Raw genomic sequence first — 19,781 nt, forward strand, 5'->3', positions numbered from 1 at the left:
CGGGTGGCACATAAAAGACACCATTTCGAGCGTGGCCGTTTTCGTGCGGGTGACACGTAAAAGCACCCACTACACTCTCTGAGTGGTTGGCGTTAGGAAGGGCATCCAGCTGTAGAAACTCTGCCAAATCAGACTGGAGCCTGGTGTTGCCATCCGGTTTCATCAGTCCTCAGTCAAATCGTCCAACCCATGCTAGCATGGAAAGCGGACGTTAAACGATGATGATGATGATGATGATGATATATATATATATATATATATGAAGCATCACATAAAAACAGATTCATCATGTATGTATATATATATATGAAGCATCACATAAAAACAGATTAAAAGGTTGTCATGTGAATGAAGTAGTTGCTATATAGCCTTTTGACCTGTTAAAAAAAAAGCCAAATCTATCTTAAGGCAACTCCTATTGTACACAATGGATAATGTTATGTGGTGTATCCTGTACCCAGAGGATGGTCATGGGCAGAATGTCTTTTCTCAAAGTTCTGCTCATTGTGGACTGATCTGATTTCCAGCTAAAACAAGTAATAGGTAATTGAAGTGGCTTACTCTGAAGATTGTTGATAGTCATGGGATAGCACCTTACACTTCATCCCGGCAACCTTCACGCCATCTCTAAGGTCGTCAATGTGCTTTCCTAAATTGATGCCTGTGATGGTGACATTTGTCTTACCTCCAATGGGTCCTGATATTGGGCTGAACTGTAACAAGAATAAAAAAAAACCCAAAGAAACAGAGTAAAAAATAATGATTACAAACATTGGCATCAAAGCCACAAAATTTTGGGGAGGAGTTGCTATTTGTTATACTGACTCCAGTATATTTACTAGCACATTTAGTTTTACTAATCAAAGAATACTGAGAAACGAAGTTGACACTGGCTGGAATTGAACTCAGAATGTAGATCCCCACTCGACCTGACACATATTCCTCAAGGCCTTTTCTGCAATTATCACCTGCTTCCACAGCACAGAAAAGTAACTATGAGCCAAGAGTTCACATTAGCAATGGCATTTGTATTTTTCCTGCTCAGTATTATGGAACCATCCTGCAAGCAGCCTTCTTACCTCATTCTCAGTCTTAAATAATAGGCAAACATTTCCATATACCATTCCTTGTTGATGCTGTACATATCCTGTCATATGCTGACCAGTTTTCTCCAACTCCTCTCCTGAGGTCATATGATAGCTCCTCCATTATTTGAAAAACAACTATCACACAATGTCAAAGCAAGGAGACAGTAACACACACACACACACAAATAGGCTTCTTTCAGTTCCCAGCTACCAAATCCATTCACAAGGTTTTAGCATGTATATAGTTTAAACATGCATCATATCAACTCTTTCAGCAAAGCAACAGCACACACTCACTCACATGCATGCACACATACACACAGAAAGCAGGAGCAGCACTGACAATACCAAATTTCCAACCAAGAAATCTGGTGTTATACATCATCAACATCTACACCAGACTAGAGAAAAAGGTGAAAATCAATTAAAAGGGTAGCTTCTTACCCGGAGGATCCTTGGATCGGGGCACGTGTCAGATCTCTTCAGGACTGTTCCAGAACATTTACTTGCTAGCATACATTTGTTCGAGCACCAGACACAGTCATATTCTTTGTCCATGCTGAGGCATTTACCACAGTTTGTCACCATTAGTCGGCATTTGTAGGCACGGACTAAACAGAGCAAGAGAATGAGATTCAGAGAGAGAGAGAGAGAGATAGCATGAAAGGTAAAGTAAAGTGATGTGTGTGTGTGTGGTAACAGAGTGAGAAAGAAAGAGAGATAAAGACACACACAAACATCAACAATAAAACATTTTACTAAGACTGTTTAAGACTGGAAAAAGAGAACAGTGTCACCCACATAACTTGAACCTTCTATTTATTACCAACTGGTTACACCAAAGAGGCCTACCCATCCTTATTTTACCAACTCTGAAATGATGAAAGGCAAAGTTGACTGAGGCAGAATTTGAACTCAGAACATAAAGATAAATGAAATGCTGCTAATGATTGTACCAGCTCGCTTCTTTCTAAAGCCATAAATATTCATTATTGAATATAAAGTAAATGTTTACAGTTTCTATATAAAAATGTTAATTTTACCCAAGGGAATTCAATGTATAATTTGTAAACAACTATTATTTTGGTATCAGAGAATCACAATAACTGTTGCCTTTCAAGCCCAAGGTACCAGGCATTTGTGAACAAAATTTAGTGCGCTATAGGCGGGGGTACTGAAAAGTTTTGGGTAAAAGAAAATACAGGAGGATCAGATAATTATGATTTTATTTAACATATTCTCCTTCACACACTTAGTGCAGTGGTTCTTCAGTTTTTCTAAACCCTGCAAAAGAACTCGGAAGGTTAGGACTCCAACCAGGCCTTTTGCGATACCCTTAACACCAGGAACTTTTCAGCACCCACTCATAAACGGAAGACATCATATGTAATGTTACATGATATGTATCAAATTTTAAGTTTCTCGATTCTCTTTCAGAAGTATTTACAGCATCAACATTAAAGATTCCAGTTAGACATAGAAAACGAAAAGGCATATCAAATTTGTGACTTGAGCCATCAGTATAGCAAATCAGAGATCATTGGCTTCTTGAATGTCACTTGGTCATTCTACTATTATAGTATGAGAGACGGGGAGGAGAAAGGAAGGGAGAAAAATGTAAATTACCTTGGATGTTATCTGGGTTGTCCAGTTGAAGGCTTTGATTACCCCATACTACACGGAAAGACACTGGCACATATGGAATTTCTTGGTCAGTATAAGCAAACTGCAGAAGAAAAAGATCAACAAGAATAACCACTAAAACAAAGAGAGATAAATTGTTAAATATTTATATTTCCACAGGGGAACACCTACTCCTAATATATCACAGTGACAAGTTACAAACAAATGATTCCTTCTGTTGTCTGGCTGGTATCATATCAACTCATCCCATTATACATTTGGGATAATAAGCTAATCTTTTTACAAATCAGAAAGGGTTTATAGAAATGGGGCTGCAATTAACTTTGGAGGTCTTTAGTGTTAATATCTGGAAACCAAACATGAGTGTAGACATATAAAATATTTATTTCAAAGGAGCTGCACTCACTCATAAACCCTTTACCTATCTCAAAAGAATGGAAGGTAAAGCTAATCCTGGCAGGATCTAAACTCAAAATGTAAAGAGTGAGAAAAAGTGCTGCTAAGCTTTTTGTCCAACATGCAAACTCTAAAAAAATTAAAGAAAAGGCGGAATTGGTTAGATATAAGAACAATCTGGACCTTTACCAAATATTCTCACTAACTCTTTTCCTTTTAGATGTAGAAAACAGATACCAATCTACTCATCCACACTGAAAGCTCAATTCTTCCTGTCAGGAGAATAACATCAAGTTTCCTATCCACCACTAGAAACCACCTCTTCCTGCTAAGTTTAAAAATTTAACACCGTCACTATCAAAGTCAGCAAAATAAAAACTAAGTTTAAAGTGACTGTAGATATACTGGGGAAGAGGCAATTAAATGTGTGTTGTGTACAAATGGTAAAATTAGGGGAAACTCCAACTAGACTCCATATGGGCAAAGAACATGTAATTTGAATTCTGAGTGCATCACAGCAGGGTGAGTAAATGGAGTAGGAATATTGTTGGCAGGAAAATGAGTGGATAAGTTAATTGAGAAAGCTGAAGTGTGTGATAGAATAATGAAGCTCAAATTAATCATGGACAATACAACATTAATCTCTGCATACATATCAAAACTGGCAGGTGAACAGAAGAAATGCTTTCTGAGTACCTCCTGCAGACTACTTCAATAACAAATAACAGTGACTTCCTTATTAAGGCTGCTGTTTTTAATGGATATGATGGCTTCTTTAGTGTACATGGAAGCTATTTTTATAAATCAAGGAATGAAGAGAAATCAAGGTTCTTGGAGTTCCGTGGTGCAAATGATCTTACCATTTGCTACATTAACTTCAGGAAATCTGCCAGCCAGTCGATCACTTAACACTTTGGCAAACACACAAGTCCAACAAATTTCATACTCAGCATGAAACAAGACAGAAAGATGGTTGTGAATACTAAGCCTTTCCATAGAGAAGAATGTACCACACGACATAGATATATAGTTAGTAATTTCTGAGTAAAAGCTAGATGGATCAAGTGAAGCAAGATAATCTGGAGAATGAAGATATGAAAGCTGAAAGACCCCCACTCCAGTGCCAGCCAGCTGCAGGTTTAAAGAATGTACTAGTGCAGTACTTCTATGGAAGAGAAGTAGTCTGGAGTGAGGAGGACAACTGAAAATTTCTATGAGAAAACCTGCTTCTGAATAACAGATCAGATATGTGGCTGATGTAAGACAAGCCTGGAAACATTGATAGAAGGGGGTAAAGAATAATGTCAAAGAGAAGAGGTATATCAGGTATACTTGGCAAGGGGAAAACAAGGAATTTGCACACGTTTTGCCATGTGAGAATCAGAGGTGTATTCCAGATAGCAAGAGAGTGTACAAGAGGGAATTGAGACTTATTGAAGATACACTATAGTGTGGTGACACTAAAAGAGGTAAAATAAAAGTATAGGAAAATTTACTACAGCAAGTTGTTAAATAAGGAGAAGACATTAGGAAGAGAGGGGTTCAACTGCAAATGGACACAACAAAGGGACCAACTGCTGAAGTTGACAGTTAGACCCTCAAAGATAGTTACTGAGACACTCAAAGTATCTGGCAAGGGAGATCACATACTGGCATCTTGGAAAGTCAAACAAGGAGTAAAAGGCAGTGTCATATCCAGTTACTGGTATAGAAGTTTCATCATCAATGGTACTCCCTTTTCTAGCTCCCTCTCACTGTGGTTCTCTCTTGGTTATGTTACCTTGAATGAGTGGTGACAAAATGACAAAAAAGTGAGGTGTAACATAGTGAGAGGTAAGAGAGTAATGAAGAGAGTTAGAAAGTGGAAAGGAGGATTCTTTAGTATTACTGGTAAGAAGAGAATCTCTCAAGAGCTGGTGCCACAATAAAATGCCCCCAATACAATTCTGAAGACAGGCTGGCATCAGGAAGACTGATAAGCCACAAAAACCATGCCCAAAATGAAACATATAAGCAAGATGTGGCTCTGGATGCATTTGGAAGAGCAGTAACTCTAAATAAGATCTGATTTAGACTACAACAACTTGACCAATCCAAACCATCATGGAAAAGAATATAAAGCAATGATAATGATGATGATGATGATAATGTCACTCCAAACTAACCTCTGTTTTCTGACAGACAAGGTCTGGCTCAGAGACATCAGCACGTACTGTTTTCTTCTGACCCAAATATTCAAAATGGCACTTCAAATTCTTCTTCTGTTCAGGCTGAAAATGTTAGACAAGGAGCAGTTGATTAAACCAAAGAAGATATAGATGAGTGTGTGTGTGTGTTGACAGTAGTTGTGACATCAAGGCATAGAAATCATGACAAATTAAACAGCAGAGCTTGGTGCAGTCCTCTAGCTTGCCAGCTCCTGTCAAACCATCTCATCCATGCCAGCACAGAAAATGGTGATGGTGGTGATGATGATGACGATGACGATGAGTGTGTGCATGCATGTGTCTGTCTGTCTGCCTGCCTATCTGTCTATCTATCTATCTATAAAAGTTATGAAACTCCACACAAGGTCGTTTATATTCAAAACATATTGCTTACAGATTTATCAAAAGATGCTTCTGGTTTCAATTGTTAAAACAATATAACTCATATCAATAAAAAGGGGAAAATTAATTGAATTAAAATCAATTTTTTACGAAAGCAGTTTTCCCAAGTCATTTATATAAAATTTTCATGTTAGTAGTCGTTGGTCTCCTCCTGGTAGCTGTCATAGTCATAGTAGTGGCAACAGTTATCAGATGGAGACCAGCAATGACTACTATGAAAATTCTGTACGAAAAAACACATGAACTTTCAAAACTGCTATCACTGAAGATTAATTTAGTTTAATTCAATTAATTTTCCCCTTTTATTTTAACAATTAGAATTAGTAATTTATACATGGTCTGATCAATAAGTATCCGGACTGTTGCCATAGTAATGAAGCTAAAGCACACAGAGTAAAGCCGCTTGGCACACACTGACCTTGAACTCTGCGGTGCATGTGCACTAAGTTTTAGTGTTCTAGCTTACTTCCGCTGTTTACAGAAGTGCTTGGAAGTAACATGTATAACATGTGTTTGTTGCATTGACCATGACAGAGGAAGATGAGCAGAAAATCTGCATCAAATTTTGCCAAAAGCTCGGCAATACCTGCTCAGAGGCCTATGCAAAGTTTTCAAGAAGTTTTCAGGGAATATAATCCAAAACCTACAGGGAAAAATTCAATTTAGCAATTCTAAATCAAATTTTACAATATATAATATATATATATATATAATTTACAAAAAAACCTCTATTAAACAATTCAATAATGAAAAACTTAATTCATACCATCAAGAAAAATAAATATACTATAAAAACCTTATTCTAAAAATCAATAAAGTACATAAACAATAAATAATATTAAACCGACTATGCGCGTTTCGTGGCTATATTTTCAAATAGATAACAATAATAAAATCAATCCGATTCGAAATCAAATTGATCTAAAATTAATTCTATTTGTGGTATGGCCCCTGACCTTGCCAGTTCTTGTCAAGCTATCCAACCCATGTCAGCATGGAAAACGGATGTTAAATATTGATGATGATGAAATGTTGATGTATGAAGGTTGCAGCTACCTTACAGGATACTGATACAAGAGATTATATTGACTTACCAAAAGATTCTCTACTTTGACTCTGACTTCTTTCTTTGTTCCAGAATGTACCACAATATCAGCAACTGGGTTGACAAGGCGTGGACACTTATTGGGATCAATGATATCAACTTGGCGCTAAAATAAGCAGAGATAACGAAATCATTACTATTATTATTATTATCATCATCATCATTATTATTGCTCTTATTTCATCCACTTAAGGTTGAAAAAATAAGTACCACGTATACACTTTAACTTATTTAATAAACTGTACATCAGCATTATTTTACATTTTTTTTTTCTACGATTAAATGATCATGCTGAAGATCTTTCACTGGCTTGTGTAATTCCCATTTCAAATAGACTAAGAAAAGCTTGTATTTAGTATATATTTAGTAAGTCAAGCCATGCTTGTGAAAGCTATTTTGCTGGTTCATCTGCCCATCATTATAAAGTTGGTGATGCGCTAGTTGAAAGAGATTTGGCTGCTACATTCACCATTTTAAATTGATCTAAATTAAAACCAATCAACAACATTTCATGTTAATTTATTTCTCAAACACCAGCTTAATGACAAAGTTATTTTTATAAATGCATTATTATTTTCAAAATTAATTGAATAAATTGAAATAAAGCAGCATATTTCAACAGGAATATGGTAACTAAAGGATTAAACAGATTGAATGGCTGAATAAAAATATCTCTTTGTTGGTTTATACAGTCACTATTTTGAAGCTGGTTAATTACTGATTCAATGAGATTAAGTTGCACTATTCTGCAGGTTGTGTGACTACATAGAAGTTCCCTTGCTAAACCAGTAGATAAATTGGGCTTCTGTACAATTTTTGTCTACCAAATTACACAAACAAGCATTGGTAGTCAACTCAAGACTGTAATAGAAGACACTTGGCCAAGAGCCTGCTTGCAATCAAACCTGGAACCACTGAAGTGAACTTCTCAACCAGGCAACCATCCTTGATAACCCCAACAGACTAACAATTATTTTGTAAGAATTCAACACACCACCCAGTCCAGGAATTGAATCCATGAGTTCACAATCATGAATACAACCTAACCACTAGGCCATGCATCCTCACTCATGTGATATAATCTTGTGTTAAATGAACATTTATATTTTACATTGCTGATAGTCATGAGATCTGAGATATATGAAGAATTAAATGTAACACTGAAATACACAACAAAACCTCATGTAGTGGGTTTGAACCCAGTGCCTATGAGATGATAGTTCTAAGCCATATCTCTTTTTCTCAATGAATCAGCTATGAACAAAAGGGGGTACTTACTCCAGACTGTATGTTGTTGGTGTCAGAACAAGAACTGCTGGAAGAATCAATGCATGTTCCACTGAATGGACACCACTGACAGGAGAATGTGCTGCCTGTGCACTCTGTGCAGCTGCAAAAATATTAGTGAAACAACATAAATAAATAACAAATAATTTTGCATAGGAAGCCATTTTTAACCTTGTTTAACCCTTTGCCTGTCAAAGTTATTTTCGTAAGTTTATCCTAAACATCTATGTTCATTTTTCAGGCTCTTAGTTAACCTTTGTTTCATGTTTGAGTATAATGAAAAGCTTTCCTTTCATAAGTCCCAAGTTACTCTGGTGATTGAAAATATAGGAAATGTATACCATATATGATGCATCGATGGCAGAGAAATATGTCCCGTGTATCACATGTGATTTGCAAATCACCACAAATCCTGGTCCCTTGTCATCTCCTCGCTGAGGCCCAGTGTCTGAAAATCCTTTCTCATCACTTCATCTCACATCTTAGTTTTCCTTAGTAAAAAAAAGAGGCCTGTGAATTTTGTGGAACCTCTTCTGTTAACTGTCCTACCCATGCATGCATGGAAGATGGACATTAAACAATGATGATGATGATGGTGATTGGACAATAAGTGTAAGCCAATGTCAACAGTGGTTCCAGAAATTCTGAGCTGGAAATTGCAGCCTAGAAGATGAGCCTTGTCCTGGAAGATCTGTAGAGCTTGACGAGAACGTCTTGTAAACCCTGGTGGAACAAAATCCCATTGTAACTGTTGAGGAACTAGCAGAGAAGCTTGAATTTGGTCATTCAACCATTCATTGACATCTGCATGCCATTGGGAAAGTCAGCAAATTGGGTTAGTGGGTTCCTCACAAACTTTCCAAGTCTAATTGCATGCAGAGAGTGAATGTGTGCTCTTCTTCGCTATCACATCTCACAAATGAACCTTTTTTGGACAGAATATTGACTGGTGATGAGAAAAGGGTTCTCTATAAAAACGTCAAGTGCCGAAGACAGTGGGTAGTGAAAGGAGAAACACCAACACCCCAAGTTAAAGAAGGTCTTCACCCACGTAAGGTGTTGTTATCTGGTTGGTGGGATACGAAAGGTTGAGTCCACTTTGAACTTTTAAACCCAATCCAAATGTTAAGGAGATCTACTGCGAGCAGCTTGAGTGATTTAAGTCAGTACTAGAAGAAAAACGACCATCTTTGGTTTCAAGAGAAAAGGCATTTTTTCATCAGGATAATGCTAGGCCACATACATCGAGGATGACATTCTAAAGGCTGGGGCAGTTTGAATGGGAAACAATGCCCCACCCACCAAATTCACCAGACATTGCCCCATCTGATTATCATTTATTCCGCAGTCTTCAAAATCATTTGGATGGAAAATATGTGACTTCTGATGCAAGCTATACAAGCACCAGACTCTTGACTGCTACCTATCTCAAGTCTCACCTGGAGATATTGTTCACTTTACCACCTCTTTTGACTAAGTTATGACTCCCCCCCCCTACCTTCCACTAACAGATTAAATTTTGGTTCATTCATTTTTATGTAGGAATGTGAAGAGGACTTTGCAAAGAAGAGGAGTCACAGAACAAGTGTTATCAGTACCATCCATACATGTCATAAATTTTCTGCAAATTATGCTAATACTATTTTCAATATTTCAGTATATTTTCTTGTCTTATGAACAACAATCCTTGACTTTCAAACCCCTTGTTGTTTGGATGATTTGGTATAGACACAGCATAATAATAATTTCAAAAACAAAGTGTAAGTCATTATAGCAAATAAAAATATAGAAAGTTAAGAAGAACACTGATAAAATTTGTAGTATTGTCATTTCAAATTGTATTAACGCACCTTTTATGAACACGACAGTCAAAAACCTTGACACTTCTCTTCACTATTGACTTGCCGTCAACTTGAAACTCAAGATTAACCTCAGCATTATCTGTAAATATTAGACGAGGAATAAAATCATAAATAAAATAAAATAAAATAAAATAAGCAATTTGAATGGGATGGAGAAATGAAGATAGAATAGGATAATAAATTAGTATTAAGTATGGTATTAATTAAGTTAGTATATAAGTATGGTATTACTGGGGTGGATGTTGAGAGAATGAGTATGTAAGCATTGACACAAAATAGGAAAAAGATTGTAGTTAGTAATCCTGTTACTGCTTGTTAGTGATATGTGCCTAAACTCACCCTCACCCTTAGGAATTCTTGGTAGGTTTCTGTGATGGGGAAGGGGACAGATCACAACATTCTTTTGGATCAAAGCTTCAGTCTGTTCTTTGGAATGGCCAGACAAGAACAAACAACCGATGTTATCAGATGATGGTGGTGCCTTCATTTGGTCAACTTTAAAACGCACCTGTAAAAAAAAAGAAGGTAAATAAATTAAAATAACATGCTTATATGATATATATACACATCCTGGACTCTTTAACCATCTTGATGAGCGAGGGTTCAGCAGACCACAGCAGTAAAGTGTTCTTAGTTCAATATTTTGTCATGTTGTCTCTTGTGGGAATTCAGGCATATCTGGGATTTGTAGATCCAGTTGTAAATGTTGCAGTAGTGGTCTCCATTATCTGGGTGTAAATTGGATCCAGCTCTATGCTGGACTTTTTTCTACTTCAAAGTGTTGATCCTGGCTGCCTCAAAGTTGATGACTTGGTAGCAAGAGCTTCTCCACCAGATTATATTCAGTGTTTCCGATTCCCATGTCTTCAGATTTCTCTTGTAGATTTTCAAGCAAGTCCTTAGAGAAGTGAGTGGCCTTGGTGCCTGGCACCAGAGCTAAGATGTCTATAGAAGAGGGATTTAGGTAAGCTAATATCTTCCATGCATGCCATATGGACAACCTACCTCAGCTGCACTTTGATAAGGAAACTCTCTGTACCTAGAATGTCATAACTTGCAGGAGATATTTTTCTTTTGTGCGTGCACTTGTGTGTGTAAAATTGAATGTAAACTCTTCATTGCAAGAAGGGAAAAAACTGAAAGTAGTGTCAGAATACATTTAAAGCTAAAACTTTAAATTTCAAGACTTTGGATTTCATGTCTTTGATTTTGACTCCACCCACCTCAAAACTGCTGGCCTAGTGTCAAAATTAGAAACTACTACTACTACTGCTACTGCTACTGCTACTGCTACTACTATTACTACTGCCGCTGCTGCTACACAAGACTGAACTGTTGATAATATTCATCCAAATACTTGAATGGTAGTTCTGAGTTTCTCAGAATTTGAGGAATGAAACATTAATAAGAAAATTCAGTTAACAAAAACTAAGAGGAAGCATATATATATATATATATATATATAAATAAATGTGTTGGAGGGACGGGGTTGTGTGTATGTGTGTGTATGAGGAGAGTGTGTATGTGTGCGTATGAGGAGAGTGTGCATGTGTTTGTGTGAGGGTTTGTGCATATGTTTGTGTGTGTGTGTGTGTGTGTGTGTGTGTGTGTGTGTGTGTGTGTGTGTGTGTGTGTGTGTGTGTGTGTGTGTGTGTGTGACTGATTACTACTGATGAATTTGTAGGGAAATATGTAAAAATTATTTTCAAACCTACCTGATCAACTCCAGCATTGGATGTGATATTCTGAAGGCTTAGTTCTTCTGGTAGAACTTCCATGATCTGAAGACAGGAACCACTGGAAGCTGACACCCAATGTGGCTGAACTTTGGATGCAGTACATTCAGCAAGGTTGGAACATCTGGAACAGACAGACAGAAATGTGTTTATTGAGGAAGTGGAACAAAATTACCAAAAATATAAAATGATAAAGAAATTAAATAATGCTAAACAAAAAACAAACAGGCAAAAAAGTCAATGATGATAATAATAATGATAATATTGCTCCTAACCCAAGATAATCCTAATTGAGCAATTCTATGATCAAAAGCATTCCACTCAGGACCATCACATCTTTTAGATGTGACCAGGACTATATTATTGAATGTGTCCTTCCTCTTTTAAGATGGTGAGGCACAAGAATGCAGAAGTTTGCTATCATTATAAAGATGATAACAATAGCGAGCGGTGCTGCCAAATGATAATGTTCTAAAAGGAGCAGAAGTATTCAAGAATAGAAGCTAAAAAAGTGCTAAATATGCAAGGTTGAGGCTAACAAAAGAAATATAAAACTATGTTCTTAACATTAACTAAATATGTATAACATTAAAATACAAATAACTTTATGAATATTTTCCAAATGTGTATATATTCATTTTAAAACAGCATTATTCTTACATTATAGAAGGCAGCGAACTAGCAGAATCATTAGAGTGTTGAACAAAATGCATAGCAACATCTCTTCCATCTTTTTATGTTCTGTGCACAAATTTCATTGAGGTCAACTTTGTCTTTCATCCTTTGGGGTCCATAAAATAAAATTCCAGTCAAAAAATTGCTTTACTCTGTCCCCCTAAAACTGCTGGTCTTGTACCAAAATATGAAACCATTATTCTTTCATTATTGGTATGTGAGATTTTAACAAAACAAGGAATGGACCATTCTAGTAATGATATTAGATAGCAAATATGTAAAAAATGGTCTCTTAATTCAACGTTCTTTTGGAGGTGCAGTGAGAATTGGAAAGGTGGATAATTGCCATCTATAATAAAATTAAGACAACTGGTTTCAAAACTTTGAACTTGTCTAACATTACAGGGAAACAAGAAGAATTATATGGATGCAAACTCAACTTTCTAACATAGGTCCAGTCCTTGTTAAGACAATGATGGCCTGTGTACCTCAGTGACTCTTAGAGCTATGCCAGTAGAGCACAAGTTTTTAGTAGGGGCTCCCAAGCTGGACAGGTCAAAGATTAGAGGCTAGACTAATATGGACCAGCTCTTCCCAGAAGTAAGAATGGGTTTGCATAAAGCCAAAAACCCTGCATAAATAAAAGTCAAGTTACAGATGTATTGATGACAATTCAAAACCAACAAAACCTAGAAGAGGAAGGCCTTCCCTCGGGAAAGCATATAATGCAATGCAGCAAAATCCAAAATGAAATCAACATCCAGCAATACATGTCAGGCCCTGACCTGGAAGCCAATGAGGCAGAAAAGAAGATGTCCTAAAATAGCTGGAGGCAGGCTACTGAGGTAGAGCTGAAAAAGCTGGCACCTAATTGGAAAGAAGCAGAAGAGATAGCCCAGAGTTGAGGAAAGTAGAGCATAGTCATCAATGGTCTATGCTCCATACAGATTAAGTAAATAAACTCTATTTTGGCTTCTCGTTAATAAAGAGTGGGAAGTGGGGCAACAGATTTCAGTAAATCTAGAGTAAGGCAGGTATTTGTCAGTTAGAGGGCTGCTGCCTTAATTGCACTTCAGAAAAAAATTCTTCTACACCTGTATTAGTTTTATAAACTGAAAATGTTACATTAAAGAGAGAAATTAGCATGCTAACTGGACTGCCAGCCAGGTGCTGATTAGGCCACACTTACACAGAAACTAATTATTTTCAAAACCTTGTTATAAATGTATTTAATTATATTTTAGAAGAATAAAAGAAAAATGCCAAGAGCCAGATTATTAAAACTGGAGCTAAGCATATAAAAAAAAAAAGACCTAGATTTAGCAGTATATGAGCTAAGAGCTAAATTGATAATAATTAGTGAGATGATGAGAATTACGCTGGTGATGACAGTGACGGTGGTGAAAGAAAAGGATGATCATAAACATATATGTACATTGTGGAATCCAAGTGGAATCCCTTCTGGATTCCACAATGGCAAAGAGGAATAATGTTTTGCACATTGTACATATGTGTGTGTGTGTTTACCTATGTACATTTGTGGGTGTTTTGTATGCATGTTTTACTTCTTGATATTTATTTATTAGAATTTTTCCTCAGAGGAAGCAGCTGGTTTCTAACAAAGAAATAAAATGTTCATCCCTAGAATTTGGATAGCAACAACTCTTGTCTTATATTGAACTTTAAGAAAGTGTTGCATATTTTTACTATTCTGCTTACACAATGTATTTGTAAAGTGCCTGTTAGCTGATCTTTCACCTTACCTGAAAGGTAAGGTCACATAAGACATTTACTAAAGAAATTGTTTACTTACTGGCCTTCCATAACACACCAGCCACATGCTGGGTTTCCTTCTTTGATACAGGCATCACAAGTAGTCTTAGAGCTACAGTCAAGGAAATCTATCATGGCTACCTGCAAGTAAAGAACAGAACAATATTGATCAGTTACACGGAAACACAAAGACAATAGAGTAGTTCAAAATAAAAATTACATGGCTTTGCCAGTTTGAAGGGCTCTATCTAAGACCTTTTATGGAGATCCTCTGAGATTTGTAAGGTGGAGGCAAAAAAGAAAGATTTTGATAGAAGCCTATCGTATATATATATATATATATATATATATATATATATACACACACACATATATATGAGAGGACAAATGAAAGAAAAGGGCACTCAATACATTTATTAGGACTTACATGTATTATTCAAAACAGTGATTCAGATTCCATGCTACTTCAAGTTTTGCAGGCCCCCAACAGAGCCTGTTTCCTCAGGTCAGTGGAGACAAGGTCTGTTAGGGGCTTGCAAACTGTTTTGAATAATATATCAAATCAAACTATAGTAATCAAACAAATAATATACCAAATCAAACTGTTATATTTATACTAAATAGTGACAATTATAATTCTCCTTTTTGGTGAAACCTTACAAACTGCTGTTTATATTAATTATATATAAATATATATGAAATAAGTATATTATAAATTATATATATATATCAAAATAAACAACAGGATATCAAGAGGTGATGCAGTACGAGTGTCTCAAGCGGCTTCGTTTAATTGAACAATGCAATCATTACATCAATTTAAATGCAAAAATAAATAAATAGAATTTTTAATCAGTTGGACACGTTAATATAATTTTACTCAAATACTCTAATAGAGTAAGAAGATGGAAAGAATCCATGTATACATACTGTATACATCCATGTATACTGTATGTATACTGCTGTATACATACATTTGTAAAACCACACCTATACATTCTTACTTGTATGTAATGACATATGCATACCCATATCTGTATATTCCAAATATATACCCACACTTGTGTACCCATGTCTGTGTCCTCACAATGGTGTGATACAGATATCTAACCCGAACTTGTGTAACTACAATTATGTATTCACACCTGTATTCCTACATTAACAGAAGAGCCAGCTGCACAGAGACATGAATGGTTTACCTTTAACGGAAATCATATTCTCACATGCATACACTTAATAACCCATTTTCAGATATACACACATATACACAAATACACTGTAAAAGAAACAGAGGATGAGAGAGAGAGAAAGAGAGAGAGAGAGAAAATGATATAAAGAGATGGAAGTGAAAGAGGGAAAACATGGTTGGAGTGGGGTGGGGGTGAATGAGAAAGTAGAAATGGGTGTGGGGAAGAGAGAGAGAGAGAGAGAGAGAGAGCACAATAGAGAAATAGATAGTTAGAGGTTATGTTAATTAATTAATGTTAACGAGACAAACAAAGAACTGAAACAAACAACAATGACATCATGGGTCTCACCTTGTCTCGAGTCATCAGGTACAGGTGTCGTCTGTCCTTTGTGAAAACCAAGTTGGAGAGAATTTCTCGATGGTGATCCACCAACAGTTTCTCAATGATTTCAGAGCTGCTATTGTCCTTCACAATAACCTGTGTAAGAGCATATGATATATATTTACGTCCATTCATTCATTTTGTATATACATATGTATTGCATATAACAACATTCATTCATTCATCGTTGTTTTTTATACACATTATTCCATACTTGCATCAGTTGGTCAGATCTTCTCCAGCACAATGTCTTGTCAATTGCTGCAGGACCAAAGACAGAGCCAAAGCTTGTCAACAGCATCTTCATTCAACATCTTGAGATTAGCTGTCACTGCTACTTTCCCTTCCAGATAATTTCACCAAACTGCACACACACACATTCACTCTCTCTCTTTCTTATTCACATGCACACACATTCTCTCTCTCATTCACACACACACACATGCACACACACACACACACAAAATGACCATATTACTCACCTTATAGATATAGCCAGTGTTGGTCCCTAAAAACATGAGTGTGTGTTGCCCCACTAACAGAGAAGCAATAGCAGTGAAGTAGGCCCCAGAATGTTCAAGGACAGGACGTGACATGATGGGTTTTCTGCCATCCAGAGAAGCATGAGGTGTGAAGTTGGTCCCACAGAACTGCAACGGGTCAGTCTGGAAAACAAATGGTAACAATTAAAAGGTTAGCTTCATGGGGAACATGTAGGTGTGCATGTTTGTATAATGAAATGTGTGTGTTCATACGTTGGAGTGGGTATATTGACATATATGTGCTTGTGTGTGTTTTGGAGAAAGTTACACACACACACAAAGGAAGGATACAGATAATGTAGTTCTATGTTTATCATTATCATTATTGCGAGCTGGCAGAATCGCTAGCATGCTGGGTGAAATACTTAGCGATATTGGCCTGACTTCATGTTTTGAGTTCAAATTCTGCCGAGGTCAATGTTGCCTTTCATTCTTTCGGAGTTGACAAAATAAGTACCAGTTGAGTACTGAGCTCAGTGTAATCGACTACCCCTCTCCTCAAATTTCAGGCCTTGTGTCTACAGTAGAGAGGATTATTATTATTATTATGGTAAGGTAGTGAGCTGGTAGAATCATTAGCACACTGGGCAAAATGCTTAGTGGCATTTCGTCCATCCTCATGTTCTGAATTCAAATGCCACTGGGGTTGACTTTGCTTTTCGCCCTTTTGGGGTTGATGAGATAAGTAACAGTTATGCACTGGGGTCAATGTAATCAACTAGTTCCATCTCCCAAAATTTCAGGCCTTGTGCTTTTAGTAGAAAGGATTATTATCAAGATGATGTCTGAATGAAAAGATGGGATGATCATTGAAAGAATCCCTTTTGATTGTAGATCTATTTGCTAGATTGGGACTCACTAACTGTTAAACCACAATAACTAGTTGAAGGCAAGTTAACATTATTACTTGAAAATACCTTGTGATCTCAAATATAATGTAAACTTTACCCCCATCTATCAATTTTTGTACCTAAGAGTCAGTATTATATCTTATTCACTTATTTCCACCCTGCTCAAATTTAATGCCACCCAGTTCTGACTCTAATATTTTTGTATTAAAATTTCTCGCATTATATATGAGTCCATTAGTATATCTACCTTAAGAGCTGAATAATTATGTTAATATCACGCCTAGTTGTTTGGTTACCTTCCTACATACCATGTGTCTGCTCAATCAGGAATGATTTGGGGCTACTCACAGGCCTTTCTGTGGTTGCTTTATATGATTTGAGAGAGGCTGAACTGCTACTATCACTATCATTATCACCACCACCAATAAACTATTATAATAAAGGGCTAACAAGAGATTGGTTTTAAAAAATCTGTCACATTGGGAAAAAGAGAATGGTAAAAGTGTGTGCAAGAGAAATTCATACTAGCATATGCATACATATAGACATTCATACAAACACTACTGATGTGCGCACACACACAACAGTTAGTTGTGTATGCGTATGTGAGAGCAGGAAGTATGTGTATATGAACATATACTATTAGTGTTTGTATGTGTGTGAGAGTATGAGTGTATTTGCCAGCAGCATTTGTTTCAGTCTCTCTCTATTTACTTAACAATTTAATGCATGTGTCTTAGAGCAAATCCTTGTCACAAAGACTGAACATCCGTCTGCCCATCCAACTATCTCTATATTTAATAACTGTACTCCTAAATTTCCCTGTAAAATGTGTGTACTCATATATCCTAGATGCAGTTTTCCGACTATCTATATATTGGTTTTAAATTTTGGCACAAGGCCAGCAATTTTGGGGTTGGGGCTAAGTCAATTACATCGACCTCGGTGCTCAACTGGTTCTTACTTAATCAACCTTGAAAAGATGAAAGATGAGTCGAACTTGGTGGAATTTGAACTTAAAATGTAAAGATGGATAAAATACCTCTAAGCATTTAACCTGGTGTGCTGACGATTCTGCCTGCTCATTGCCCTCAACAATTTATATATTAATAACTGTGTTCCTAACTTTCTTAGCAAAAGATGTGTAATAGTATATCCTATACACGGGTGTGACGAATCATATAATATCAAGTAATTCTTGAATATTTTCTTTTACTGAAATGGACTTTGGTGTGTTAGGTGAACAACTATCATAGAACACAACAGCAAAAATTGAATTGAGAAAAGTAGGGAAGATACAGGGAAAGATTGATGAAAGGGCAAAGAGAAGAAATAAGAATTAGGAATAAAGAGAGGGGAACCAGGAATGATGAAAAGCATTAACTAAGGATGAAAGGAATTAAATTACTGAAAGAAATGGAGTTAGAAGGTGTCATATGAAGCTAACTGGGAAAGAATGAGAACTATTAATTAAGAAAGGCAAAATATGAATGATAATGAAAAGCAAGAATATTTTGTACAAGCCAGAGTAAGAAAACAGGCTAGAAGAGAATAGACAAGCTATCCTAGAAATTAATTAAAGGATGACGAAGTAATTGACAGGGTATTATTACCAAGTGAGATGTTTATGGCTGATATTGTACCATAAAATTGGTTGTGGAATTTCCATAAGTACTGCTAGCAATAATAAGTCTTTTTAATTTTGGCACAAAACCAGCTATTCTGAGGGGAGGGTAAGTCAATCACAGTGACCCCAATACTTGACTGGTACTTATTTTATTGACTCCCAAAAGGACGAAAGGCAAAGTTGACCTCGGTGGAATTTGAAGTCAGAATGTAAAGATGAACGAAATGCATTTTGTTCAGCATGCTAACTGTTCTGCCAGCTTGTGGTCTTAATAATAATAATAATAATAATAATAATAATGATGATGATGATGATGGACTCTCCCATCAAAGACGGTATAAGAACGTTTATCTTTTGTCAGATGATCTGCATAAATGATTTGTTTATAGAGACCAAATGTATATTAGCTCACTTCCTCCATCAAATTGATGTTGCCTTGATATAAACGTATCTGTCAAGACCTACCACAAACTGAGCAAGTATAAAGATCTTGAAATAGAAATTGGCAAAATGTGGAACCTCAAGACTAAAACAAGACCTGTTGTCATGGGTGCTGAAGGAATGATAGCAAAAGGGGCTGGTTACTACCTAGCTCAGATGCCAGGAAACCCCAAAATGGCAGAAGTTCAAAAGATAGTGCTCATGGGAACTGCCCATATCCTATGCAAAATACTATCTATGTAATCTCAAATTTTAAAACAAACTCATAATTGTCTTATGCTTTCTTAAACATTCTCTAGAACAATACTATGTACAAAACCAAACATATGACACCCTAGGCATAACACCAACATGAACTTCAACTTCTAACTTGTCTCTTGAGGTCTCTGGGTGAGACTTGGAGCCAACTTGTACAAATACAGAGCAAAAGTCAAACATATAATAATAATAATAATATTAATAATAATAATAATAATAATAATAATATTAATATTAATAATAATAATAATAATATTAATAATAATAATAATAATAATAATAATAATAATAATAATAATATTAAGAATAATATTAA

The 19,781-nt window shown here is 36.1% G+C and overlaps 1 protein-coding gene across 4 annotated transcripts in view; it reads right to left on the minus strand.

The window, feature by feature from the left end:
* The window catches only part of LOC106868717 (plexin-A1), a 131,946-nt gene that overhangs the window by 27,191 nt on the left and 84,974 nt on the right, over positions 1–19,781 (minus strand). For 3 of the 4 annotated variants that reach the window (XM_052968251.1, XM_052968252.1, XM_014914106.2), the window contains exons 3-14: positions 16,229–16,411; positions 15,714–15,842; positions 14,216–14,316; positions 11,707–11,851; positions 10,331–10,499; positions 9,980–10,070; positions 8,121–8,232; positions 6,832–6,948; positions 5,294–5,398; positions 2,715–2,814; positions 1,533–1,699; positions 562–713 (exon numbers count right to left, since the gene is read on the minus strand). In XM_052968251.1, coding sequence (XP_052824211.1) covers positions 562–713; positions 1,533–1,699; positions 2,715–2,814; positions 5,294–5,398; positions 6,832–6,948; positions 8,121–8,232; positions 9,980–10,070; positions 10,331–10,499; positions 11,707–11,851; positions 14,216–14,316; positions 15,714–15,842; positions 16,229–16,411 — 1,571 coding nt within the window. The remainder of the gene's footprint in view (positions 1–561; positions 714–1,532; positions 1,700–2,714; positions 2,815–5,293; positions 5,399–6,831; positions 6,949–8,120; positions 8,233–9,979; positions 10,071–10,330; positions 10,500–11,706; positions 11,852–14,215; positions 14,317–15,713; positions 15,843–16,228; positions 16,412–19,781) is intronic. The other variant, XM_052968253.1, reaches the window with a different exon arrangement.

This window comes from Octopus bimaculoides, chromosome 5 (genome assembly GCF_001194135.2).
Source record: "Octopus bimaculoides isolate UCB-OBI-ISO-001 chromosome 5, ASM119413v2, whole genome shotgun sequence".
NCBI lineage: Eukaryota > Metazoa > Mollusca > Cephalopoda > Octopoda > Octopodidae > Octopus > Octopus bimaculoides.